General features: G+C 30.2%; 1 protein-coding gene across 2 annotated transcripts; it reads right to left on the bottom strand.

Moving 5' to 3' along the window:
* Positions 1–5: 5 nt before the first annotated feature.
* Positions 6–27,993, bottom strand: LOC118192904 (mitochondrial import inner membrane translocase subunit TIM14). Of its 2 annotated transcripts, none has more exons than XM_085816185.1 (6): positions 27,778–27,993; positions 13,332–13,383; positions 12,646–12,722; positions 12,124–12,206; positions 6,768–6,838; positions 6–445 (listed from the first exon to the last, which is right to left on the bottom strand). In XM_085816185.1, the coding sequence occupies exons 1-6, from the start codon at positions 27,778–27,780 to the stop codon at positions 384–386; spliced, it is 348 nt and encodes a 115-aa protein (XP_085672311.1). In that variant the 5' UTR covers positions 27,781–27,993; the 3' UTR covers positions 6–383. The 2 variants fall into 2 exon arrangements, with proteins under 2 accessions (XP_085672311.1, XP_085672310.1); XM_085816184.1 differs by having other exon boundaries at positions 6–448; positions 27,778–27,990.

Genomic DNA, 27,993 nt, shown 5'->3' with positions numbered 1-27,993 from the left:
TCACATTTATTGTTTAAAAATTATTTTATTTGTTGTTACAAGTCAATTTCTGATCAATTACAAAATTTCCTTGATTTAATAATAATAAATTGAAAACATATCATAAAACATTTACAGAAAATTTACAAAATAGTTTAGTCTAAAAATAGTCATCAGAATGAAAAAACAAAATGTCAGTTATTTGAATAAAGGACTCTTTAATAACACTAGTTAAGGATCAATTCTAATATTTTAAAAACATGAATGTTTTTGCATATTTTCAAAACATTTTTCATATCTTTTCATTGTTTACAATGTTTCAATAGTTCAAGATCTTTTCTTTTCTAAAATAACTGGCAACCTATTATGTTCTGAAACAATATGAATTAGATAATCACTCAGCATCAATTTTTATCAAGCAAGTCCTTAGCCTCATTTATTTTTGCAGCTAGGTACGGAGAACCACCTACTAAAAATAATTAATAGATTATAACTTTATCTATTAAATTAACATATTAAATAAATGACAATATAAAACAAGATAGACATTTTCTACTCAGACCTTACCAGAAAATCTCCTATCGAAAACATAAAATAAAATAAACACGAATTTCAGATTGTTCAAACACGAATTTTAGATTGTCGACAAATTTATGAAGTTTAGAGGAATCAGAATGTAACAAATTTTAAATAATGTCTTTGGGTCATGAAGTAACCTTTAATCAGAAACCTTTCAAAGTAAGGATGGGAGTAATTGCATTTTGCAAAAAAACTAGCATGCTACTTTTAAGTGTATATAATGCTGCTATAAAAATACCAACAAGTAAACTTTTTCCCTTTGATACCGGTTTTCCAGAAACTCATACATTTTCTGAAAGCTTATATCACAAATAGAAAACCTGTGAAGTCTGGGGGGCAGAGGGATAAACGTTTAAGAGCTACAGAACCCACAAAGTATTATTGAAGTGTGTACAGATTGGCATATTTCCGTAATGACGTCTTTATTTCTTGTATGTTCATGCATTGTCTGCTTCCGAAGTACCTGATGGTAAAGTCCTACAAAAGGAACTGATACCTGAAGGATTTTTGGGAAAGATCCAGCTTCTGGATATTCATTTTTTCATATGCTACAAATCTTTTGTTCATTACATAACAGGCACAATCATTATCAAGATAGCAGGAGTACATTTGGCAACGCGATAGTTTTTCAAGCCCTGCAGTCATTTTCACTACATCAGTTCCTCATTTTAAGAGCATGATTAAGTATGCTTTTTATAAGGGCAGATACTTGGACGACGAACCTGGAATGTGGATTGCATCGATGGATAACTGCTTCGATTCACTGACAAATGATGAGTGTGCAAGGTACGAGACTATCGCTTTTGTAAAATGTGCCCATTGTGAAGTGTCTTTCTGCCCGTCTCACTGATTATTTGAAGACATTGATTGTCTCTTGTAATAGATTTTGTTTGAAGTCAATAAGAAGTCACATTTTCAACATCCCAACATATGTTTCTTTTCAATGAGTTGTCTCTTCCTTTATATTGGGATCCCCACCTTCTTACCATATTATTAGTTCATATAAATATGCAAAACAAGCATTTTAGTGACTTTTGGTGTCATATTTTCAGCACTTTTCTGATACTTTGTGGGCCCTATAGCTCCTAAACACTTGTCCCCCTGCCCTTAAGATTTCAGAGTTTTCCTACTTGTGACACAAGCTTTTAAAAAATATATGGATTTCCGGGAAACCAGTGTCAAAGGAGAGAAGGTTTACTTGTAAGTAAAACAATTACAGATCACAATCAACCGATATTGCAGCTAAATTAGTGCCTTTTTTAGCTGAGTAGACCAATAGATTATAAGCTTTAATGCCTCACATTCAAAGGCTTTAACTGATTCAGAATTTGAAAGCTATTATATTCCATCCTCTCCAGGGCTTAATTTTGAAAACCGAAAGTATTGCATGCCTTATCAAAGGACTTTTTTAACCAAAAATAAATTAATATAATAAAACATATAACAATAATGAGTAATAAATCATATGAAATGCAAAGACATAAATATTAACAAAATAAATTAATGATAAATATATAAGTAAACACAATAAATTAATGATAAATGTATAATTAATCAAATTAAATATATCTGAAAAATTAAATGAAATAATAAGGTGAAAAGAAAGTTAAGTACTTTGCAAAATATTACTCATGATCAAATAAAATTATGCCTTACTTAAATCGTTCTAATTAATTTAAAGTTCTATGACTTGTTATGAACAACTAAACAATATTCCATTTCCTAAAAGGACTGCATTTCCATGTGGGTTTTTATTCCAACAGCTTAAGGTTTCTCACAAGTTTTGTTGGGAAATAGTGCCACACAGTAAGAAGCAATATAACTAGCTATACATATTAATGATAAATACTAATTCACGTATAACAGAATACTATGCAAAAAAACAGCATTTTCTGCTAATGCTGTGGTTCAGTTTCACAACAAAATATTATAGATCACACGAATGACTATGTTGCATTTAAGGAGCGAATTCCTTTTGCACTCCTTTAATTGTCAACAGGCTGAACATTTTACATGCATACACACAATAACATTTGTAATATACACTGAACTCCCAATTATGCATACAGTTAATGGATGTATATGTATGGATACCCATCCATTACTAGTACAGATAATTGGGATTAATGGATGGGTAATACAGAAAATCCAAAACTATGGTATGTTTCTTTAAAATAGGAATTTTCAAGTTACTTTCTGCTGCCCAATTTAATTCACAATCATGAAAACAGCTCCAGAAAAAAGGTCGAATCATTGAACATTTAACCCCACTTTAGTTCTGTCCAGCATGTTTTCATTCATGAAAAGAACACAAATGAAAGTTAACTTGAACTATGGCCTCAAAGATGTGGAGAAAATAAACACTGTGCAATGATGAAACAATGAATTACAATTGCGAATGAGGGGGCCTAGCAATGACCTATAAGTCTAAATTTTAAAATAACAGACTCACTCAGATTATGATTACTGCATTGGCACTGCACAAAATAAACTGGGATTCATTATAATCAATAAAATTTTTACAGATTTTTCAGTTTTTCTTCTGATTAAAATTTGTTTAAACACTATCCATTAAACACTGAACTGGCATTCTTTCAGACAATACATGAAATAAGGTAGAAAGAAGTGTTATTTAAAGGAAGGTTTTGAAAGGTGATTTTAGAGAGTATTATGCTATTTGAAGGCCATACTGTTATCTTTAATTATCGGCATTTATGTGGTGTCAGCGCTTCTAGCCTTAGGCTTGTTTACGCCGACTTCTACAAATCTCATTCAGTTATCCTGTGAGCTGTTAGGCTAAACTTAGTACATTTTAAGTTCAGCGTTATCCATTTTGTATTAAGTCAGAAATGTTGGCTTTATGTATGTCCAAGTGGGGCCATCTGTGAAATTATACTGAATGAATAAAGGGTTCTTTACACCCTACTACTAATTTCTTTTGTCGTACTAAGACCTGAAGCTAATTCCTCATGGTTTTTTAGGTCTCGTAGTTCATGCTACCCAAGAAAACGAGACTCTACAACCGTCACTGGGATTCAAAATATGTACCTCCCAAATGGTAGCCAGGTGTGCTTTCTAATCACAACACAAAGGTACATGGTGAGGAAGGAAAAATACTTTACAAATATGACAAAAACTTTGCAAAGCAATTAAATTACCATTAAATACGAACCAAATTCATTCATCCATAGATTAACAGCTTGTTTACACATTATTCAATTTCAAGAATGATAAGTTCCTAACACAAGTAGTTTTCTACTTCTTTGCATTTACAGACATTACTTTCTTTACAAACCTTTATTTCCAAAACCTCTAATATCAGAAATAATTTCAACAAGGCCTGATGCTTTTACATAAACAAGCTCTTTCAATTTTATGCTATCGGACATCAGTTTTTTTCCCAACCATTCAACTTCATTTCAAACCTTAGAAATAAAACTTCCCAGCAACAACAAAAAAAAAAAAAAAAAAAAAAAAAAAAAAAATTAAAGTTTTCCATTATTTTTAAGTACCACTCTGAGAATGTTTTAAAAATATGATTCATTGATTATCTATATTCAGATAATCAAGAGTTCATGTAATTATTAAAATTGCATTAAAGACATTAACACAGCTTATCATATTACACTTAAAATAATAAAAGATTAAAAAACAAAGTTTGGCAGATATTCAATTATAGTAGGGGAAAATTTATCAATTCATACTGAAAAGTTGACAGGTATTATATATGTTCAGCATACTTAATTGCAGGAAAACAAAAGTTAAAGAAACAAAATAATAAAAATTAGTAATTCCTGTTATGATGCACTACAAAGATGCAAATACACATGATAAAACAAAAGCTGAAGGCATCAAACTTTTAAAAATTATAAAATTCCAAAACAGACATTAATGACAAATTGTTTCAATGGATGACACCCTATATTATCCCAGGTAATATATCACTTGAAATTTCTGATGTTGTTCAACATTGAAAACCATTTATTTAGTGTAAAAAGAAGGTAAGGTTTCTCCAGCAGACCGAATTTTTAAAATCCAACATTACTTTGCAACGTATTCTTACCAAACAGTTGCTGAAGTCTTGAAAGAAACCTTCCCGAATGTTCATAAATCTAAAAAGACAATGATTTTCTGCCTGGTAACCTAACCTAAAGCATTCACCATAAGAAATGAAATGGACACTTGTACTTTGCTGAGTTTGAAAAGTATGGATGAAATCAAAAATAAAATGATGCAATCATCAACAAAGAACATTAAAAAAAAAAAAAAAAAAAAAAAAAGGCATTATAATTAAACTTAGGCACTGAAAAGTACTGCTCAATCAAAAAAATTTGACCAAATTTATAATATAAGAATACACAAACTGTGACAAATAAATATTCAAGATAACATATACTTTTGACACACTGTCAATTTATTTTCTCAGTAAGCTACAGATGAACTGTGTATATCTTATTAATCAATATACTATGCTACAAGATTATAAAACAATATTTTACTCATTTTTCTGAAATAACTTCATCACAATGGAAATTTTTAATAAATTGAAAGCAAATGAACAGGCAGTTGTAAACTTTTTATATATTTAAAGTAGTATACAACTATCATAGAAACTGCAATTTGGTGTCAGTTGGACATTTTTATGTTTTGAATAAGGCAAACAATACCATGCACAAATAATAGACCTTTTCTATTTATTAAACACCAACTGCATATCAAACAATTTAAACACAACCTCTCGAAGATAAAAAAAACTGTATTAACAGCGCCATTCAGAAAAGAGCTATCTTTCCAAAAGTGCAAATTTAAAGAAAATGTCATCATTTTCTTTATGAAGTCAGAGCAAGTAATAATTAACATGAAACCTCTTTACTTAAAAACACATTTGAAAAAAGATGCAATTCAGCAAAGGGATGCTACCAAATACAAGAAAACAACACTGACAGACAGAGATTTATTTCTAGTAATAGTTCTTTTAGGTATTCAACACTACCACTTCTTTCAGCTGCAACCAAGTTAAAGACAAATCCCATAAACAAAAAGACAAACTGACAAAATTTCAAGAAAGCTATCTGCAGTGCCCTCAGGAATGGAAATATAAAGGATGACATCCTAAAAGCATAGAGTCATAAATAATTAAATATTTTTCTAAAAAGAATCAGAGGAAGCAAGAACAAATTATGCCAACACAATAAGTAATGCAGTTTGTCTGCATTTTAACTGAAGAACACTAGTGTTCTGTAGTTAAACAAAATTTTAGTTTTAACATTTTTAGACAGGATTTTAATCTTACTTTTCAATTTTATACAACTATATGAGTCATCAAACATTAGCTGCAATAGTTTCAAACATTAACTGCAATTATGAGAGCAATTTAAATAAAGAATGAAACAGAGATTTCAAGAACTGCTATGTGCTATTTTTTGGCTTGGTAAAAGGAAAACTCTACAATCAAGAAAAAAGAATAAAGGATTTCATAATTGAAAATTTAAATAACATATATATATATATTTCATAACATACATAAAATAGCTTAGATTGTTAGCTCTGTTGAACTTAATGTCATTTTTATGAAATAAAAGGTCGTACAAAATTTGGACTATGTTTCTAATACTTCTTCCTCTATTCTCAGTCCAGGATTTACATAACACAAGCTATAGCTTGGGGTCCCTGCTTTCTTGGGGGTCTCCGAAAAAACCCTATAGGTATCCGAAAATCATATTTGACACTCACATATATAGTATCTGGGCTTATAAAGGGCCCCATATATCAAATAGCTCAGGGCCTTATCAAGTCTAAATCCGCCCTGTCTATTCTTATAAAAACCATTTACATTAGTTGATAATTATCTATTAAAAATGTTATGAAAAAACATGTTATTCTTTGAAGGAAAAAAGATGAGAAAGGCCTTTGCTTTTTGGCTACAGAAGCAATGAACAAAATATTACTTTATATGGGTTTCACTTCAAAATCATGAATAATTGGGTAGTAAAGAATACACACTAAATAAATCATTAGACTATTGGCTGCATTTCATTTACATGAAATGCAGCCAATAGTTCAACTATTTTTGCTGATGCAGTTTTATGGTTAACTACTTTCTGCTAATGTAATTTCATGGCCAATACAGCCATACAACTACATCAGCAAAAAGTAGTTGAATTCCAATAATATATTTTAAAATATTAAAAAAAAAAGAAAATGCAAACCTCTGTCAGGGTGGTTTAAAAGCATTATTCTTTTATGAGCTTCTTTAATTTTATTTTTACTTGCAGATGGGCTATATGAAAAAGGGAAAAAAGAAGAATTTCAGTATCTTTAGTCAGATGTTTAATATTAATGGCATTTAGAAATTTTTAGCATATCAGTCAGCCGTTTAAAGTTTTAAAAACAATTATTAAGAAAATTATACAGTTAAGCCTCTGTTTATTAATAATCTACTTCCCTAAAAAAAAAAAAAAAAAAAAAAAAAAAAAAAAAAGTTCCAATAATGATTGAGCAGTAAGATTGCTGAGTGTTGGTAGTTTAGCCTAGGTTCAAATTACAGGCAAATAGGCTGGCTCCATGACATTTTCATGGCTTTAGTAATTTGATTATGACCCAATTTCTCTTAAAAATCTAGACTTTATGCAAATATCCCTTGTGTGTTTTGCTGTAATCCAAATAATTCATCTGAACTCTCTTAAAAAATAATGTGGAAGCTAATTAATGTAAGACAGATATCCATTAATTTAAAATGAAAAAAATTAAACTTGTTTTTATTCTTTTGCAATACAAAATCCATTTTGTTTAATTGCACTAACACTAGCACAATTCACCCCCAAAAATAGCATATTTCAGATGTGGTAAAATAGATATAAAATTTCAAATACCTGTATTATCTGTGATCACAGCCATCAAGGTAATTAGAAAATACAGATAATTGCATTTTTTTCCCTGTAGCCACAGTAAATCTTAATTGTTATGTGAAACGGGAATTTGTTACATTTTATCCAGTTTTTTTTTTAAATAAGGATATAAATAGCTAAATAAGATATTTTTCACCTGCTAAATAAAATACAGAAAATAATTCAATTAAACTGAAGAATGAAACTATTTTTCGCTTATTTAATTAGACAACTACTTCACAAAAAATAAAATTATGAAAATAATTTTTTTTTTAATAATTTTTCAGAAGTTTTAAATTGTTTTTGTGTACAAGCCTATAAAACTAAATATTATTCCAGTGTTAACAACTAGTATTCCAATTTTATAGATTTTTTAAAAATAACAGTATCACAGATGCTAGCTATCCTTTGATTTTCTCATTGCCATTCTCAGATCTAGTTTCTATGTATTCAATCACCGGCTACAATTTTTTATCAGTTGCATATTCAGTTTTGGAGTATATGTACATAATTAGTATCAAATGATATTCTCTGATGTTTTTATATTGACAAATGTCCTCATCCTAAAGCTGATCCCATTAAATGAAATCTTATTTCTAAAGTTTGCATAAAAATTTCCTGAAACATGAAGAACTAAATAATTAATAATTTAAATGATTATTTAAAGAACCCAAGCTATAGCCGTAAGTCATATTAAAAAATATCACAAGAGATCACTATGAAGTCTTCTTTCCATAAGATATGCAAAAAATAAAATTACATTTCTTTAATAGCTCACAAAAGTTTTTTGATCAAAAACATTTAAAACCTAATATTGTCAGTACAAAGGAGAAATGAAATTTCATCACGTATACAAAATTTTATTAACAAATAGCAAGTTATAATGTTGAAATTTCTCATGTAAAATTGATGAAATGTTTTCTGACAATAGAAGTATAAGGAGCGATCAAAAAGTTTCCATTTTAGCACCTCATAGCAGCACATATGCAAATTACTCCATCACTCAAGCAGGTGAGTACATAAGCACAAGGATCTTGGTATGAGATTACTGTGTCAATCATCTGTTTCTGAAGAGTGTGTGGAAAATGCTCGAACATTAACAATGATTATGTTATACCAAATGGTTTCAAACAGGACCAACACTGAATTTATGCAAATTACTCAATCACTCACACAGGTATGTCAGCATAAGCATGTTGGCATGAGATTATTGTAGCAATCATCTATTTCCCAAGAGTGTGTGTAAAATGCTCGAACATGAACAATGGTGATGCTATTACCAAATGAATTCAAATAGGACCAACATGCTGTTATTCTTTTCTTCCCTGCTGAAGAACAAAAACCGATAGACATTCGTTGAGGAACGAAGAATGTGAATGGAGAAGCATACCTGTCAAAAACCACCACTGTGGAGGTGCTCTATGTGGTGCTACTTTGGTAGACGGTTGCACGGATTTTGGCAATTTTTCTTTTGGCGAGCAATACGACTTATGGTAAATCCATTGCAGGATAAGTTATTTATGATAACCGATACTTTGTTGTCATTTTATTTTAAAAAAAATTTGTTTTATTATGCATAAATTCCGTGTTTTAAATATTATTTATGGCTTCTAAATATTAAAAATCAATTTAATTTTGCATTTTTATTTGAAATAAAAATTTTATTGTTTATGATATTTTATGTTGTGGATGTGTCGCCTTACTTTAAAAGTAATTAGTTTTAATATCTATAAATTTAATCTAATGTTTAAACATTATTTATGGCTGTTAAATATTAAAATATAATTTAATTTTGCATTTTTTAAAATGTTTTTATTATGAATGATTACTTAAATAATATAAATTCTATGCATGATGTAATCAGCTCCCTGATTGGTTACTGAATATTTGTGCATTACCGTGCCATTTTAAAATTGTATTATTCATCTCTTTGAATTCCTCAGTTTTCAAATAGAATGGATATGTCCGTTTCGAAGATGAATGTTGTTATTGGTAATTACCAAGAATTATTGGTATCGGAATAAAAAATTGCCTTTTGAGACCTTATTTTGGCCAACCTGGCTTTCCTAATCAAAGATTTATTTATAAATTGTTATAAGCGTCAGAGAAGATTTATTAAAAATTTTTGGAGGAATCCTCGCTAATTGCTTCTTCAATGAAGTGCAAGAGATGTGGATCACAAATGAAGATCTTTTTTTTTTTTTTTTTTTTTTTTTTTTTGTGGTACTTATCAATATACGACAGGTAAAATACTTTAAAAAAAAAAGTAAGTACATATTTTTTTTTTTTTTTACTTTATAACTGTATACTTCAATTTTTATTAAAAATTAATACAATGTTTTCAAAAATTCCTGAGATATTTATTGCCACACATCTTTTAATGTTAAATAATTAAATTCTATGAAACTTCTTTTAATGTCTTTAAATTTAAGTAATATTTTAATTCTTTTTTATAGCAGTGTTTTTATTCTATTATATGAAAGTAATAATTAAACCTTACCTTAGCATTTTATACTCTTAGTAAATGTATTTATTTACATTTGCCAGCCATCTTAAAAAACAACTTTTCAACAAAAAATTAATCCATTATTTTTAACGATACTTATTTTTTTAAAGTTTCGAATACTTTACTATATGCGTAAAATACGTAAAAACAGCAGTTTTCAAGATGGCTGACGACTGTAAAAACCACGCCGACGTAAATCGCCAAAAATCCGTGCAACCATCTACCAAAGTAGCACCCTCAATGTTTTGTTCTGGTTGCGATTCACTTAATTCTCAAGTCCATCTAGGAGGCCCTCCACATCCATTACAGAAAACAACAAGTCGGCAGTTGATGATACAATTAGGGCAGAATGTGGTTTCAAAGGATCTTGACATAAGCTTCAGTAGCATGCAATGCTTTATCTGGGAGGACGTAGGCTACTGTAAGGTCTGCAGCCAGTAGATATGCCGGGCATTGGATCCTGAACAAAAATTTAACTGGTTGGCTATTTGCCTGAAGCACCTGATGCATTTCAATGTTGAAGGCAACATGCCCCTAGAGTGCATTCTTACTGGTGAAGAAAGCTGGTGCCTGGAACCAGAGTGCTGGGAACTTGAGTCAAAAGCATCAATTATGCTGTGGTATCATTCTTTGTTCCCTTGGTCTAAGAAGTTCAAAAGAAAGTCATCTGCTGGAAAGGTGATGCTTACCCCGTTCTTTGATTTCCAAGGCCCATTTGCTTATTAATTTCAAGGACCCAGATGTCTCCATTAATGAGGAATGGTACTGGGAAATGTTGTAAAGCTTATACAATTAAAGCAAAGTATCCAGGAAAACTGTGGAATGAGGTGATTCTACATCATGATAATGCAATGTCATAATGCAAAAGTTACACACACCAAAGTGGGAGACACTCAAGCACCTGCCTAATAGTCTTGATCTCTGCTCATGAGATTTTCATGCTTTCAATCCTTTACAAAAGACCTTGAAAAGTTGATGGTTCCAGTCAAAGAAGTGCAGGAGGCTGTTTCGGACTTCTTCAAGCAGCAGAAAGAAAAAAAAAAAAAAAAAAAAAGAGTTTTACCTAATGTGTAAACTCAACCATTTTGCATAACTGGCATACCAAATCTGGACTGTACAGCTTTCGGATAGAAATTTTTTTAATCACCCCTTATATGAAATGAGTTCTTATAATTAATCACTACACAAATACAGATTTTGGGGGGGGGCACAGCCACATATAGTTCTTTATTATTCTCATCAAATTAGAAGAGAAACGCCTCAATGTAGAATTTAAAAATGGAGAAAAAATGCAACTTTATTTTGGCATAGATTTTGAAAAATACTCTATTGAGGGTATTCTCAACCAAGATGGAATTCACCTCCTCCTGAAAGAATTTCATAATTTCAGTGGGGAATGCATTCAGCCTTTTATTAACTGCAAAGGTTTAATTTATAAACATAAAAAATTATTTTTATTTAAATTTTGATATTCATCAACATTTTCTACACTTTTTCTTGTTTAATTTATAAAACATGTTACAAAATAATTTAAATTTAAATAAATGCATTTTTTTACTTGAGTTTTGGAGATGAAGGGGTAAATGATCATCTAACAATGGTAAAAGGGGTACGTGGAACAAAAATGGTTCAGAACCACAGCTCTATAAATTTTGAGGGTGATTAAATACAGGTCCCTCTTCTTTAGAAACACACCAAAATCTATACCAAACTAAGATTACCTTTTGCCAAATTTTAAATATCATTCTCATGTTTAAAAAAAAAAAAATCATTGTTGAAATCATGGTGTCTAGTTAATCATGCTGATGTAAAGAACGAATCTAGAAACTGCTTCACACAAATGTTGAAAAGATTTACATTAATATTATTCGAAATGTGCGTCAAACATACGGTATATCTGACAGCTATCAAAGAAAGCAAAACTTAATTATTGTGCTGCAATTTGGCTGAAAGTTAGGGACAAGAAAATCAAATTGATTGTCTTTCTTTCATAAAAAAAAAAAAAAAAAAAAAAAAAAAAAAAAAAGAGAGAGAGAGAGAGAGAAAGAAGAATGAAATTAAACAATCTATTTTATTTTCTTTCCCTCACTCATCTTTTCTCTACTCCTCAAAATTTTAATTAAGTACAAAGAAAAATAAACTTCAAATAATTACAAATTTTTTAATACATACCTAACTCCTAAAATTAATCCAGCTTCTCTACGATTCATTTTAGATTCAAAACCTCCTTTGTAATATCTACTATTGGCAAAACTCTAGACAGAAATATTGGTTGTTTCAGTACTATATATACTTGTAATTAAAAAAACATACTTGACACTAAATAAAAATATATAAATACAATGCAGGCATATACATAAATACAATGCAGACATTAATACAAATACAATGCAGACATAAATATTTTCTCAAATCCCTTTTTAAGCTATTTCAATGAAAACAATTTACAGAATCAATCAACAAATTAACTGAGATATCACTATATACAAAAATCTAAAGAGAAAATTACATAATTTTATGTATCTCAAATATTAAGGTACTATTGCGACACTCCAAATGAAAAACTGAAAGAAATTAATTTGATTTGGTAGCCATATATACAACAGCAAAACAAAATATACAATAGCAGAAACATACAGAAAAATAATTCTCTATATTCATAACATAATTGACCCTTTCTCAGAAAATACTTACACTGGAAGTAGGGAAAGCTTTCAACTGTTTCTCTAAAGCTTCTGCCCAATGCTTTGCATTTCTAGAAAGAAATCTTCCTGAAAAAAGAAAATGAACATCTCTTTAAATCTTTTAGTACTATAAAAATATTTCAGACACTGATGATGATGTAAAAATTATGCAAATATTTGTGGTTATTTGGCTCTATTTATTTACTGCACTGGTGAATTATATCCTTATTAGCCCAAATGGAATTACCCCAAGAAGGGCTATTAATTTTGTTTTGGTATTTTGTGTCAAACACTTTAAATGGCTGTTTCACTTTTCAAATTGTTGCCACCAAATTTTAACTTCTGCCTTTTTCTTGTTGCAGTAAGCATATCGATTCTGGTTTTAATGGGAGAAATATTTTAATTAATATTTTTCAATTTAAAAAAAAATGTTTCCTTTTAGTGAAGAAATTATGATGCTCCCTAAAAGTGTCAAAATATTTCTTTGAGAAATAAATGAAATATTATAGATGTGCAATAACATTCAAGCAAGATATTGCAAAACACATTACAGAAACTAGTCACTTTGATTTTACATGGTATAATGGCTAAAATAATTAAATAATTTTCAACAAAAGAACTGAATGAACTCCAATAAAATAATTTCTCAAAATACAGTTTGTGATTTAAAAAACAGATACATTTTTAAAATATTACCTGTGTAACCGGCAGCAGCAAGAGCTAATCCAGCTAAAATTACCCCTGAACTCTGTAAATAAATTCAGAATTACTAAAAATGAAATACTCATTATTTAAAAAAAAAAAAAGTACAAAGTTCAATATTTGGGCTCTCCGGTTTTAAGAAATTTCCAAATTCTGAATTACCAGTTTAACCTTTTGAGGCCGGGGCTTTGGTAGCAGTAAAAGCTACCAAAGGACGGGGAATCTCGAACCGAATGTTTCCCCCCTTTAAGAAAACTCCTCCTATTTGCAACAAAGATTCTTGTGTGTAGTTTAATGGATTCTCAGAGGGGTGCATCTATGTCGCAAAAGGAAGACCTTTGAAAGAGATAAGTGGTTAAAACCCCAGGGACGTCAAATTTGACATTTCACCCCATTTTTCAGTCTGGTAAATGGGGGAAAAAGACATGGCCACTAAATTGGACAACCCCGTCTTTTCAGAGAGAGGACTCTATGGCCACTAAATGGCCATCCCATCTTCAAAAGGTTAAGCACAAAACTTATAAAATTAAAAATACACTTTATTTATATTACTCTAAGGAAGATTTATTTCGCATAAAGATTTTTTCTGAATTATCACCATATGAAATTAAAATGTAACTCAAAGACAAAACAGTGATATTTTCTGGATTTAAAACCATACTACAGATAATCACCATTCTTTAAATTCTTGATGGCTATGGCATTGTCACTGCAATGTAATAAAAATGCTTTTGTGTTCTCTAGCCTTTTGTTAGGCTCTTCTATTTTAATGATAGTTCCGTTTAGAAAGCTTTGAGTACAAACTTCCCATAAGTAATTGTTCCAATCTATTATTATTTTGTTGGCTGTATTTAGCTTACCATATCATACACGTCTTGTTTCATGGTAGGATTCCATAACTTCCGCTACTTACAGTTCTGTAGAAAGCAGGTCCCAATTTTTAATCTTTTTTTCATAATACAAGAAAAAATACAGCAATAATAGCTAATTTGAAACAACTATCTCATCTATACGTTTATACTCATAGTGTTGCAAAAAATCTTTTAGTAAAACTGGAGTGCCTAACAAAATTGTAGAAATCAAAGTTGTTTTAAGAAGTAAACAACGAAGTTGGTCAAATTCCAATTGTTTATCAAATAAAAAGGCATGAATTCCTTCAGAATCCAGCAAGAATGACTGAAGCAACTTTGGCTGTATCTCTGTTAACTTCCAATTTCTCGTGACAGCCAGCTTGCAGTACCAACAGGATGATATGGAAATATCATATAAGGTATTTTCTCCCTCCTTTCTGCATGGCTTCGTGGTGTAATTGGAAGCATACTCGATGCATATTCGAGAGGTCCAGGGTTCGAGTCCTGGCTAAGGCAATGCACATTTTTTGCTTCAAAATAACCTAATCACACTACAACTGCAAATCACTAAACTCAACTAAAGTGGTTGTACTAATACACAAGTGCCATATTTTCAACTAAATATTCCCCAGAATAGTTTCATGATGTTAACTTGGGTTTTTTTTTTTTTTTTAGTAATTCAAGCAGCTGCAAACTTTATATAAAGGAAAATCTCCCTAAAATGTGTCACACTTTAAAGTTTTGCCATAAATCCTTAACAATGCAGTAGCATGCAAAACAATATATGCTTTCTAGCTGAAGAATTATAGCTTCTTTAAATGCTTATCATTTAGTGAAAAAATATATAATTTTCAGTACCCTTTTTATTTACTTTTTGGGGGGATGCTTTTCTTTTGTAAACCATATAGCAACTTCTTTGCATGAAATGTACAAGATCTGCAATTTTACTATATGAATCCCAGGCATCAGAAATTAAGAGAAATTTAAGAACCAATAAGCAGCAGAGTTTAAAACCTGTAAATTTCGCACATGCTCAAAATCCCTAATGCCAGTCATCCTTATATAAGATTTCAACTCATGTACTGCAATCAAAGTTCATGCAATCAGTACAGTTGCATCGAGCAGCATAATATGAACACCAAGATTGCATCAAGCAGCTCAGCATGAGGTTTCATTCAGTAAACTAATGCATGTCTTAGTTTTTCATAGGTAAACAGTTATTTATGGTACAGTAGAATTCCAGAAATCTGCAAAGCTTGGGACCAGAGGTTGTGTGGATTTCAGGACAGAAAGATAAATCATAATATTCAGACTAAAAGTGGAAAATAAATATGGCGTATTAGATACATTTAATTAAATTATTATATACATTATTGCAATAACTTATTATATGCATTAAATTATTATTACATGTATAAATTGATTATATTATTCATTGTATTACATATACACAGCATTGAGGTTTGCCGATTTCGCCTCCTGCAAAGATTTTCGGTTTCGGATTCCGATGTTAGAATCACAGTTGATGTAAAATTTCAACAGCTCTTCTTTATTTTTTCGTATATCACACACAATCGTATCGCAATTCCATATGATTCTGCTATAAACCGAGGAGTAGCACCTGTCTCCATCTTTTTCAGAATTTGAACTTTTTGCATAACTGTCAATGCAACGTGATTACGTTTTTCAACGTTGCAAGCAGTAAAATCATGAGTGCGTTTCTAATCTGTAATTGTATTAAAAAGGGCTGAAATTTAAAATATTCTTAATTTATCCATAAAATATCCAGATTAAAAAAAAACGCAGCACCAAATAATTTCGTGAAATAACAAAACAACGTGAATCGTGAATTTGAAAGAAGAGTTGAGTGAATCGTCTGCTTCCTTACCTCGATGCAGATTAGAGGAGGAAAAACTTTTATCATGATGTCAATAATTTGGTATTTCCGTTATGACTCATTATCATTCAGTAATTATGACATCATTATTCGGTAAGTATTTCTTCTTCTATATTTCGTACTCAATGTTGTGGTTTCCGGAACCTATAAACTGAATGTTTATATTTTGAGAGGCAACGCGGATTTCAGGTCGGCGGAATTTTGGTATTTGACTGTACCAAAAAGAGCTAATCTGATGTGGATCTTGTTAGGCCTATTAAATTATACACATTTTTTGCTGCACCTCATTTAAACTTACTTAATTTATTCTAGCTTAATTAACTGATTCCTCCCAAGGCAAGTTGAAAATGATATAAAAATTGCAAATTTTGAAATTAAATAACCCAGTTAATTTTTGTCATATGGAAGTCAAATTTCTCGTAATTTTATTTTTTCGTAACAAATATAAAACTTTTCCAACTATACGTATAGGAATCGGAAACTGCATAGAAAGATCAATTACATTTTTTTTAATTTGACATGAATGTTGTAAATATGCCAAAACATGAATATTTTTGTCATTTAAAACACTTCTGTAATTAGAAATATATGAGAGTGGGTGTGTATCAGGGAGCAAAATGGTGCACAGGACGTGGGCAGCCATATTTAAGAGCGACAAAATGATTATCAAACATACATTTCAGTAAAAAAGGGTGGCCAATTTTAATTTGCATGCGAGCGGCCAACATTCTAGGATCGACACTGTATATAGATGACAGTGTAAAGTAAGAAATTTGGAACCAAATTCACGACACGAAAGCACTGAAATTCAATACCAGTAAAATTTTAAATTCCTAATAAATATAAAAAAAAAATATTAACCAACATTGTCACCCTTGGGGAAGAGATTCAATTGAATCTGGTCTACCTCCTCTTGATAAAGTTAAATCAGATTTTGATTGCATTCCTCTTCCTATATATTTTGTACTTAGATTACAGGAATCCTTCTTGTTTGGTGAAAATTGGTTTATATTTTTTCCACATTAGGCATTTTCAGTTTATCAATGCACATTTTGTTCTGTCAATTGCAATAAAAAAGGGGAGGTGCACAACTAGATGTTAGAGCAATCCCATATACAAAATTTAAATGTTCTACAGCTAATCGTTTTTGAGTTATGCAAAATATATACATCAAAAACTTTCAAATTTATAAATTAGAAGACATTATACTATCCAGGAAAATTCTATAAATTGAATTAAAAGTACCCTTAAATTTTATATCCAAGTAATATGTGCATTGAAGAAGATTTTTGAAAACTACTTTTGAAAAAATTAATAATTTATTGGAAAAAATTATATAAATTTATAAGTGAAAATTTAAATATTATTCATATTTAAATGCTTCAAACCAACTTCTCAAGAGGTAATAACTGAAAACATTAAAATCAGAACAATTAGGAAGTACTGAATTCACATTTCATTCCATTTGACCTTTTGAGTAAAATTATTAAAAGAAAATGAATGAAAGGAGGGGGTGTATTTCTATACAATATTTACACTCAATCTCAAAATGTCAAGCCAGTCCCCCGACATGAAATTCTGTGTCAACAAAATAAATAAATAAATAAATTTACAATGCATAATAAAAAAATTTACATTAAAAAAATGGAAATAAAATTTGGTAAAAGTTTACATTTGGATGTCCCTTGTTTCTTGGCGATTCTTTTTTAACGCCAAGATCGACACCAGGAAGGCACAATTTTAAAATGGCTGCTACACAAAACCAAAATAAGAAGTCAAAGAATTGCACAAACTCTGTGTCCATGTACACATCGATCTGTTTTCACTTAAAAAAAAATCCCAGAATTGCACAAATCCAGGCATTGCACACTGCCTTAAATTTGTCCATGTACACATCAATTTATTTTCATTTAAATAAAATCAGGAAGCTAAAACAAAGTTAAAACTATCATAGTAACCAGAGGTGAGATTTCATCGGCAGAAATTTTAAAAAATTGTCGCTAATTGAAGGGGCACCCAATTCTACACTAGAGTCTAAAAGGTAGTACAGTGAAAAGACTTTAATCCAGACGTCCATAATACGGATGCGCATAATACGTTTACGCATGCGCATCTAGTGTGTAACGGACGGTATAAGCTAAGCTAAAATTATCTAATTATCTATTTCAGTCAATGTTGCAGATTGCGTTGTTCCTTAATCTTCTAATTGAATCCGGCTTATTATTTTTTGCAGACTGTTAGAGCAATTTTATAAAAGTAAGCTTGAACTTTCGATTACGTCAAAAAGAATTTCCGATTCTGGAGCTGCCAAAGGATCTACAAAGCGAAAGCATGTTTCAATGTCTATCAAACAAAAAGTGGAATTGCTGCAAAAAATGGATAAAGGCATATTTGATTCTCTAACCATTCCGAAATCTATTTATCAATTTCACGCTGTTCTGCGGGGGGGGGGGGCACGATACGGCGCGCAATGACCTGGAAGTTGATCTGTCAGCACTATCCTTATCTTCAGGGCAGATGTTTTGATTTTATTCGGCTTATAATTCCTTACTAAATGTAGTATTTCATCTCGATGTACTCCGTCTTTGATATGATTTAAATCAAATTCCTTGTCATTATAAATATCACGAATACACATCAAATAGTTTTCTGGTTGCAGTTTTCTAATTTCAACTATGCGTAATGCGTACTTGCCAACCTACGACACTCAAAAATCAGGAGATTTTTTTAAGAAATCGGGAGATTTTTCGCAATGTTAAAAAGACTTTTTAAATGATGAAAATATAGTTTTTAATAATGAATTAACTTTAAATAGTAACTAATTCTTAAATGCAAGCAACACAAAAATACCTTACACATAAACATTTTTATTACTTGCATCGATTAAGAAAAAAGAAAACCACTTTAATTAGTTTTCGTACAAATGTTATAAACAGTGGCTGATTTTCCTTTCTTTAAGAAAGAAACTTCATAATTTTGTTCGTAGTAATTGCCACGTAGGCCTGCTTTCGCTAATAAAAGCTTTTCTAATGTGTCATCACTAATATTAGATCTAAATTTAGTCCTCGTTTACGCAACAATACTGAAAATTTTCTCACACTCTGCATTATTATGGGGAACTGTCAAGATGGCCAACATAATTCTAGACAGCTCACTATATTTTAAAATTCCATCAACAGACATTCTGCATTAGCAACTTTTTAGTCCTCTGTTTCCCAAGAAAAATTTTATTTTTCGTTTTTTTTTTTTCAACACAACTCATGTTGTCCTTGTGTTTTTGTGTACGCACATGTTTGAGAACATCCGCCCTTCCACCACGTGAAATCGAAAAATCGCAACGACAGGCAGTACACATCACAAATTTATTACATTTCCTTGAGGAAATAATGGAAAGAAAGTCAACTGTGTACGATTTTTGAAACGTACATGAGTATTTCACCTTTCTGGCAGACATAACAAAAGATGATAATTTCTAAAACTATTTCCCTAAGGCACGTATACTCAAACAACTCAGGACAAAATGACCGAAATAACTAAAGAACATCCAAATAACAGCTTGCTTTGTCCTCATTGGCTAATTAATATATGCCAGATGACACGTAGTGGAGCACGATGCCCCCATTGGAGAACTTGAGAACGACGTTTCTGGATACGTATATGCTCTGCTCTCACTTACAAAGCAGAAGTTATCTAATTCGCAAGGTTTTGTTTTAGATATAACCTAGAGAAAAATCAATTGCTTTCAGACTGCCAAAATCTTTTTTTTTTTTTTTTTATATATATATATAACAAAGTATTAAGCCAAGTTCTATAAAAATCGTGAGAAATTTTAAGAATAAGAAAAAGTCGGGAGAAATATATTGTAAATCGGGTTAGCGGAAGAGCGGTCGAAAATCGGGAGTCTCCCGCCTAAATCGGGAGAGTTGGCAACTCTGGTAATGTATGCTTCACGTATGCGCACATTGAAAGAAATGTTTAATAAAGTAAACAAACAAATATTAAGCTTTTCTTTTTTTCTTTTTTTTTTGTAAATTTTGATACCCTTTAGATCATAATTCCTCTTTATTTCATAAATTATGGTTTCATATTTTTAATTTTAGAATTTCTGCATGTCATCTTACCAGATTTAAACTTATGATCTATAATCCGGAATCGCTGAAGTCCCAACGAGTCCAGATTAAAGATTTTTGACTGTATAAAACCTAGTTTTAAACATACCTTTATATTGTGAAAATGCCACATTAAATTTAACCATAAAGTTGCCAAATGGCTATGAAATGAAAAATGAAAAAGTACAGGAAACTTCCTTATAAATTAAAAAAAAACAACTAGAATTTCATGTGAAGTTTTCTTCTTAGAAAACTTACTAGAATTTCTGGATGATGCAAAAGAAAGTGATTAACTTGGTACCAACATTAAAATGGCACTGTTTTTCAATTTTCGAAGGTGGCAAAGATGTAAAGAAATCTTTAAAAAAAATCTTGAATCTTCGGATTATGGTAACTTGGCGAAAATTTGGCAACCAACCCTGCTACAGCAACCTGCTAGTTTTGTTCTTAGACGCCATTTTGCTTTCACAAAGTAAAGGCATTTTTTTTTTTAACTCAACATTTTTCCCAACAATCTGCTAGCCGAATTAATCCACTTTAAAATCCGTTTTGGAAAAAATAGTTCTTTATCCGGTACTTTTCCGTTTTGCCGGCACAAGCGATAAAGTCGCCAATAATGGTACAACCGATGCCAAACGGAATATTCTCGCTGGTAACCTTTTACGCTTCATTCAGATAGTTCAGTTTTATGTCTAAGGCCATTTTTGGCAATTAAATCAATTAGGATGCCACAGCGCTTACCCGAAGCCGAAAATATAGAAAAGGTAAAGTCATGGGTTAAATTCATCCATTCTAATGAGAATGCATTAGCGAAGTAAAGCACTGCAGTTATACATAATTTCTGAGTAAGCTATTCGTACGAATTGAAGTATTTCTTGCATTTAAACTTGTGTTCCAAATTAAGATTTAACTTGAAATTAATGTAGATAATTACTGAGAGCATTATATTTTTGTAGAGTAGTATACGTGAGATGAGATCGCTTGGAGTCACGTGATATGAACCAGCAAAACAGGATGTTGAACCATAAAAGCATAGTAAATTCTTAAATTAATGTCTTTATATAAATTTATTGTCTTTATTTATTGGCTTTTTATAAAATTTTAAGCGATAATAAAATGTTTATGCCTTCAAAAAAAGAATTCTTAGGACTAACATTTTTTTAATATTTTTTGTGTGTATAATGTATGTTGTCGCCAATAATGTCTGCTTGGCGAGATTTGCGCCGGCGAAACGGAAAAGTACCCTTTATACTGTCCCCATGTACAGACGTCACACAAAAAAGTTGTTCAAATGGATTCGAGAATGCAGGCTTTGTACACAATTGTGCACACAGAAATTAAGTACTTTTAAGGACCATTAATGAAAAAAATTAAGGATCTATTAGCAAATTGGAACTGAATAAATTCAATTAAAAATATTATTCTATGCCTGAATTTCACTTTTGTAATACCATCCTAAAAATAAAATGGATCCTTAAGTAATATGCATTATTACTAAACATGAATTAATTAACATAATTATTAATAAGTTAGAAAATAAACTTTGTGTAATTTATCAAATAGCATTATATATTTATCAAATAGCATTACATATTATTATCAAATAGCATTACATATTAAATATTTTACACTAATAATAGTTGGACATATTTGAAAGAAGATAGTGACATTTACGCTTTACTAATAGTTACCTTTATGTCTCATTTTGTCACATACTTGGTCAGTCTAGAGGTTTAGTAAATAGCAGGTATTAGATTTTATGCCAAGCGGCATAGATTAAAATGAGAAGTAAGATCATAATCAGCATGATTCATAACAAAAGACTGAATGTTGACATCGCTGCTGATTGTCCAGAGAGAGACATGCTGATTCGAACAAACCTGAAAGGCTAACATAGGCACGGTTGGCAAGTGCTGAAATTTAGTCGAGCTCTGGTTGATGTAGTTAGTGTCATAGCTTTGTGTAGAGTTCCAGAGGTTGTAACCCAGTTAATATACTTTAAGGTCCCAATAAGCCATTAAAGCACCAGAGGTGATAAGTTGTTTTGCATTATTGCAAAGAATAAGTTTTACTTGAAATTTTACAGTTTTGTGTTTTATCTTGTGACCACAGTGAGTATTAATGAAAGGCAATAACTCTCTTTAATATGTAGAGATAATTTTTAAGGATAAGCAGTTAATTATAAATGATTAAATTAGGTAATTAGATAACCTTAGTCATTATGGATTTACATGGCCACTATTAAATTTTATTTTTTAACAATATCTCTACATATTTGAGATATTTTTTAACAATATCTCTACATTTTGCTAAAAAAGCCCTATTAAAATCACAATCTAATAGAATTCCACAGTTTAAAATACATGTAATTTATGACATTGATTCTTTAACAATATTAGGATAATTACACATTAAAAGCTAAAAATCATATCTGTTTTGTAACAACAACACTCAACAAAATATTTATCTGTCATTTTAATTTTAAACCTTCCCAAACATTTTGGCTAGTTTATATCGATTTCCTTCTCCTTAAGCATTTTTTCTAACAATGCTACAATATCAGACAAAGGTTTAAATAAGCCTCTTATTTAAAACGAACTTAGAACATAAAGGCATGGTCTGATGCTAACAAAATTATTACAGCTCACGGTGTCATAATTAAACAAAATCAGTCAAATTCAAACTAAAAATATGAACTAGTGGTATAGAAAGAGGAAGGCGGCCCCCCATCCACCTAATCGATTTGGTTTTATGACTTTTCCAGGGGGGCGCCAAGTTAAAAACCACATAATAACATACATAAAATATATGAACTAGTGGTCAAAGATTATACAATTTTAATTTAATCTGGCTCAGTAACTCTATCATATGAGGAAATAGAAATGGGAAATTATAGTAAAGGCTGAAATCATAAACAATTAGATAATTTACATATTAATAACTGCACATATCTTTGAAGAATAACTTTCTTTATATATTCAGTTTCTTTCTTTAGCAAGTTTCCTTTTCATTTTAGAAATTTTGGATTTAATTATGGATTTCTGTTATTCTAAAAAAAAACTAAATGCATTTAGAATGTATAGAATAAGCGGATAATTTTATTTCTTCTGAATATGAATATTCAGAAGAAATGTGAAATATATATGGTAAAGACCGGTTACAGAGCTGGTGTGGCAGAATTTTTAGAATTTAGTGACAAACGGAACAACAAAATCTATAAATGGCAAAACTTTTAGAATTTAGAGCAGGCATTGGAAGCAGAATTTAAAATCCTCAGAGATTGCATCAGGTGGAAAAATGCCTAGTGCTCGCTCTGTGTATGATGCATTAAGACATATTAGATGAATCTTTTAAATTGTAAGCTTTCAATTTCTTTATTAATAAAAATATCCCTTTCTATAAAAATACCTGCCCAAGTGATAAGATTAGAAGCATTTTTGATATTTTCCATGCTTGTGTCTAGTGAAAAGTAGAGAAAATAAAGGGAAGATAAATATGTTAAGAAAACGATTCTAGTATCAGGAGTAAAACATTCAAACATTATGTTTTAATTGTTCTTCCAGACGTTCTCCAAAAAGTAAAATATTCATATCAAATTTTCTGTAAAATACATCCATTACGTGTTGATACCATGGAGATATTTTTCATTTTGTCACATATTTCTCAAATGTTCTAGAATCATGGGTCTACAAATCTTGCCTTCAAATCCTTCTAAACTATGCAAGCTGCAATGTCTAAAATCCTAAAGAAAAATTATCCTTACCAATTCTGCAACAGCAAAATGTCAAAAATATTTTGAGGGAAAAGAAAAAAAAAAAAAAAAAAGAGGGGGGGGAAGGAAAAAGTGTAAAATTAATTTTGTAGAGAAAACTGATGCATTTTCTGAGAATTTTGAATATTCTGAGAAAATTACATGGAAAAAACGCTTACTATGAAAAAATTAAAAAGAAGATCTTCTTAATTAATTATAGATAATTTTGCTTTTGTTAAGAGCTGTTTCGTAAATTATGCTTTATAGCATTATACCTTGTTTATTTTTCAGATTAAAAATATTGTATAATAAGTTGCCAAAATGAAACTTTATAATATGACAGAAAAAAATAAAAATGTTTTATTTTAATGTTATTTTTTAAATGTAATTTCAATATGTTACCATTATTTTAATGAAATTTATCAATGTTATGATGTTTTAAAAAATTCGTCGAAAAATTTTCAGATCTCGGAATTAAAAATATTCTGTAGAAACTGATTTTAAAATCGCCAAAATGTTGACAAGTCACCAAGTTTAGAATCGTTTAATAAAAGAATTCACATCCCCAAAAGTGCAAACTTGTTTAAGAGCTCTTTATTAGAAAAAATGAATTTCAAAATACTTATGTTTCACTTCTTGCTTAGAAACTCGAGTATCCCATAATTTATATTAGAAATCGAAACAAATTATAACCCATGAACCCATTCAAAAGATAACCATATATGTCAGTGTATCGCTAAAAATATTCCTCCAAAATGCTAATTCACACTCAAAATGGCAGTCATAAAAACAGAAATTTCAGATGATTAAAATTAAGGACTTTTAAGGACTAAAAATTGATTCCAAAAAATTTAAGGACAGGACTCTTAAGGACTGTACAAACCCTGGAATGGTCAAAACAGGTATTTCTGTTGAAATATGACACACGAATTTTTTTTATTACAATATTTTCTTTACTTCATACATGGTAGCAAAAATCATAAAATAATATTGATCCTGAACTGCTGAAGGGAGGGACATCGCGAAAAGCACTGTAGAACACTCGGGCACTATAACCAACCTTGGGTAACCCAACAGCTTAATATAGAATGAAAACAAGAGATTATTGCTTTTATAATTCTTATTCATTGTCAAGTTTGCATATTTTAATCAACGTCGACACTTTTTACATATACAAAGGAAGAAATTTTCCTTACATTAATATAGTGAAGAAATTTACTACCAGATATTATAAATAATTATTTTGTTCTCCAACAGTTTTAAGCAATAAAAATAAAATCAATTATATTTGTCTTTCATCTGTCCAAGTTCCCATTAACGAAAATCTCTGCCCCCCCTTCTTTGCCTTTATTTTAGAAAACATATGTTGCAAACAAACTGTAAATATCGGCTTATTTCTTATTTTTAATATAAAAGCTTTTTGCAAAGGTGAATGAAGAAGAATATACCTGACAACCACTTCAAGAATATGAGAGATGATATATAGTGGCTCCCAAAAGTGTTCGTACACTTATGAATTTCATTGAAATAGGACTCTATCCATTAATTAAAAGTAAACTTTCTGCATGAGATTTTAATAATAAGATCTATAATCTATTCGTAACAAAATTACATGAAATAATTTTTAAATACAGCAAAACTTTATTTTAAAAAATTAATAATAAAAAAATGATAAACATTTTATCTCACAAAAGTCTTCGTACACTGAAATATTTTTGGATAAAATTAGAATTATTGTTTGCCGCTTTTTTTAATTTTTGCATTGTAGTGGTATTTAAAAAATTATTTGCTTAAATTTTTTATTGTTTATTTCATAACATTCTATTTATTATTGAAAAACGGGTCGCAGTCGTAAAAAAAATACAAACAGCATTCAAAAATTGACAAATTTTCACCATAGTAGTGGTAAATCAATTTGAAATATTGATAAATTAGTTAATTTATCCCATTCTTCAGTGCAGTATGTGATAAAATGCTTTAAAGAAGAAAATCGGATTGAAAACAAGGTAAGAAAAGGTCGACCAAGAAAGATAACTAAACGTGATGAGAGATTTATTATTAGAACATTTTTGAAATACCCACATTTGAGTGCTGTAAAAGTTTCTTCAGAATTTCATGCAAAGTTTTCTACTTCAGTTTCGCCTGAAACTGTTCGACGTGTTCTCAGAGAAGCTGGATTACATAAGCATTCTGCCCATAAAAAATTTTTTGTTAGTGAGAAAAACAGAAAGCTTACGCTTTCATTCGCAAAATTCATGATAAATACACCCGAAACGTACTGGAACAATATCCTATTTGCTGACGAAAGCAATTTAACATTTTTGGTTCCGATGGTCGAATAACTGTATGGAGAAGAAAAAATGAGGGACTTCATTCTAAGAACTTAGTTGGAACAGTTAAGCATGGTGGTGGAGGTGTTCTTGTGTGTGGGTGCATGGCAGCATCAGGACTAGGTGATTTGGTATTTATTGATGGCATAATTAATCATTATTTTTATTTAAATATTTTAAGAGACGATTTAAAATCATCAGCCCAAAGTTTGGGTATTGGAAACAACTTTATTTTTAATCATGATAACGATCCTAAGCATTCGGCTCTCAACGTTTACCTGTGGTATCTTTATAATTGTTTTGAAAACCCAACCTCATTCGCCAGATTTAAATCCCATAGAACACATTTGGACAGAACTGGAGGTTAGAGTACGAAAACACGACATCAAAATGAAAAGCGAACTCAAAACAGTCATGATGGAAGAATGGATGTACATTAATACAGAAATCACAAAAAAAAAAAAAAAAAAAAAAAAAAAAAAAAAAACTAGTGAAATCTATTCCCAGACGTTTAAAAGCTGTTGTGGATGCTAAAGGATATTCTACTAAATATTAATTTAACGAAAAATGAAAATATTTACTAATATGTCAAGATTTTTTTGAAATGTACGAAGACTTTTGATATTGAGATAAAATGTTTGTCATTTTTTTATTATTAATTTCTTAAAAATAAAGTTTCGCTATATTTTAAACATATTTCATGAAATTTTGAATTTTGTTATGAATACATTACAGATCTTATTATTAAAATCTCATTCAGAAAGTTTACTTTTATATAATGGATATTTCAATGAAAATCAAGTGTACGAACACTTTTGGGAGCCACTGTATAACTTGTAAAATCTCTATTATAATAACTTAAAAAAGGTTGTTTATTAAATAATAATGGGGGTAAAAGTTTACAATTGGGTGCCCCCTGTTTATTGGCGATTTTTTTTTTCACAAAACCAAAATAACAAGTTAAAGAATTGCACAAACTCTGTGTCCATGTACACATTGATCTTTTTTCACTTAAAAAAAATCCCAGAATTGCACAAACTAGGCATTGCACACTGCCTTAAATTTGTCCAAGCACACATCAATTTATTTTCATTTAAAAAATCAGGAAGCTAAAACAAAGTTAAAACTATCATAGTAACCACCTGATAGTTTATTATAAATGAGGTTTCATCACCAAAATTAAAAAAAAAAAAAATTGTCGCTAATCGAAGGGGCACCCAATTTTACACTAGAGCGAATAATAGGTATATATGCAGCGATTCTCAACCTTTTGATTAATGCCTACTACCTACAGAAAAATTGAAAATCTTTAGTACCACCACCACTCTTGAACAAAGCTTAGATTCGCATAAACTTACAAGTGTTAGGAAAAAAACTCAATCAGGATGTTGGGGTTTTAATTTTTGAATTTAATAGTTAAGAATACTTTGCTTCTTTGCGTACCACCGGTTGAGAACCCCTGGTATATAGGATATAAAAATGATAAACCAAAATATCCTTACCATAACCAGATTTTCAGTCTTTTAAAAAAATACGAGATACTATTGTAAACAGCACATCAAATTTAAAAGGCCTAATTATACAAAGAAATGTCAGTCAAGCGCACAATTTCTAATTCTCGTATACACGTAACAACAGAATATTAACACTTTAATATGCTCTTTTAACTCGTGCTGAGCTAAATGACGCAACATCGACAGACAAAGTAGACAGATGTC

Source organism: Stegodyphus dumicola, chromosome 4, assembly GCF_044657685.1.
Source record: "Stegodyphus dumicola isolate Sdum_Otavi_A_Nest chromosome 4, ASM4465768v1".
NCBI lineage: Eukaryota > Metazoa > Arthropoda > Arachnida > Araneae > Eresidae > Stegodyphus > Stegodyphus dumicola.
Note: the sequence above shows the minus strand (reverse complement) of the source record. Positions and strands in the feature narration are given on the sequence as shown.

Excerpts from the sequence above, each read along its gene's own strand:
- LOC118192904 (XM_085816184.1), bottom strand. Across the intron at positions 12,207-12,645 it reads AAGCTTTCCCTACTTCCAGT|AGTTTTGCCAATAGTAGATA; the intron begins GTAAGTATTTTC and ends ATTTCTGTCTAG. Across the intron at positions 449-6,767 it reads TTTAAACCACCCTGACAGAG|TAGGTGGTTCTCCGTACCTA; the intron begins GTTTGCATTTTC and ends AATTATTTTTAG.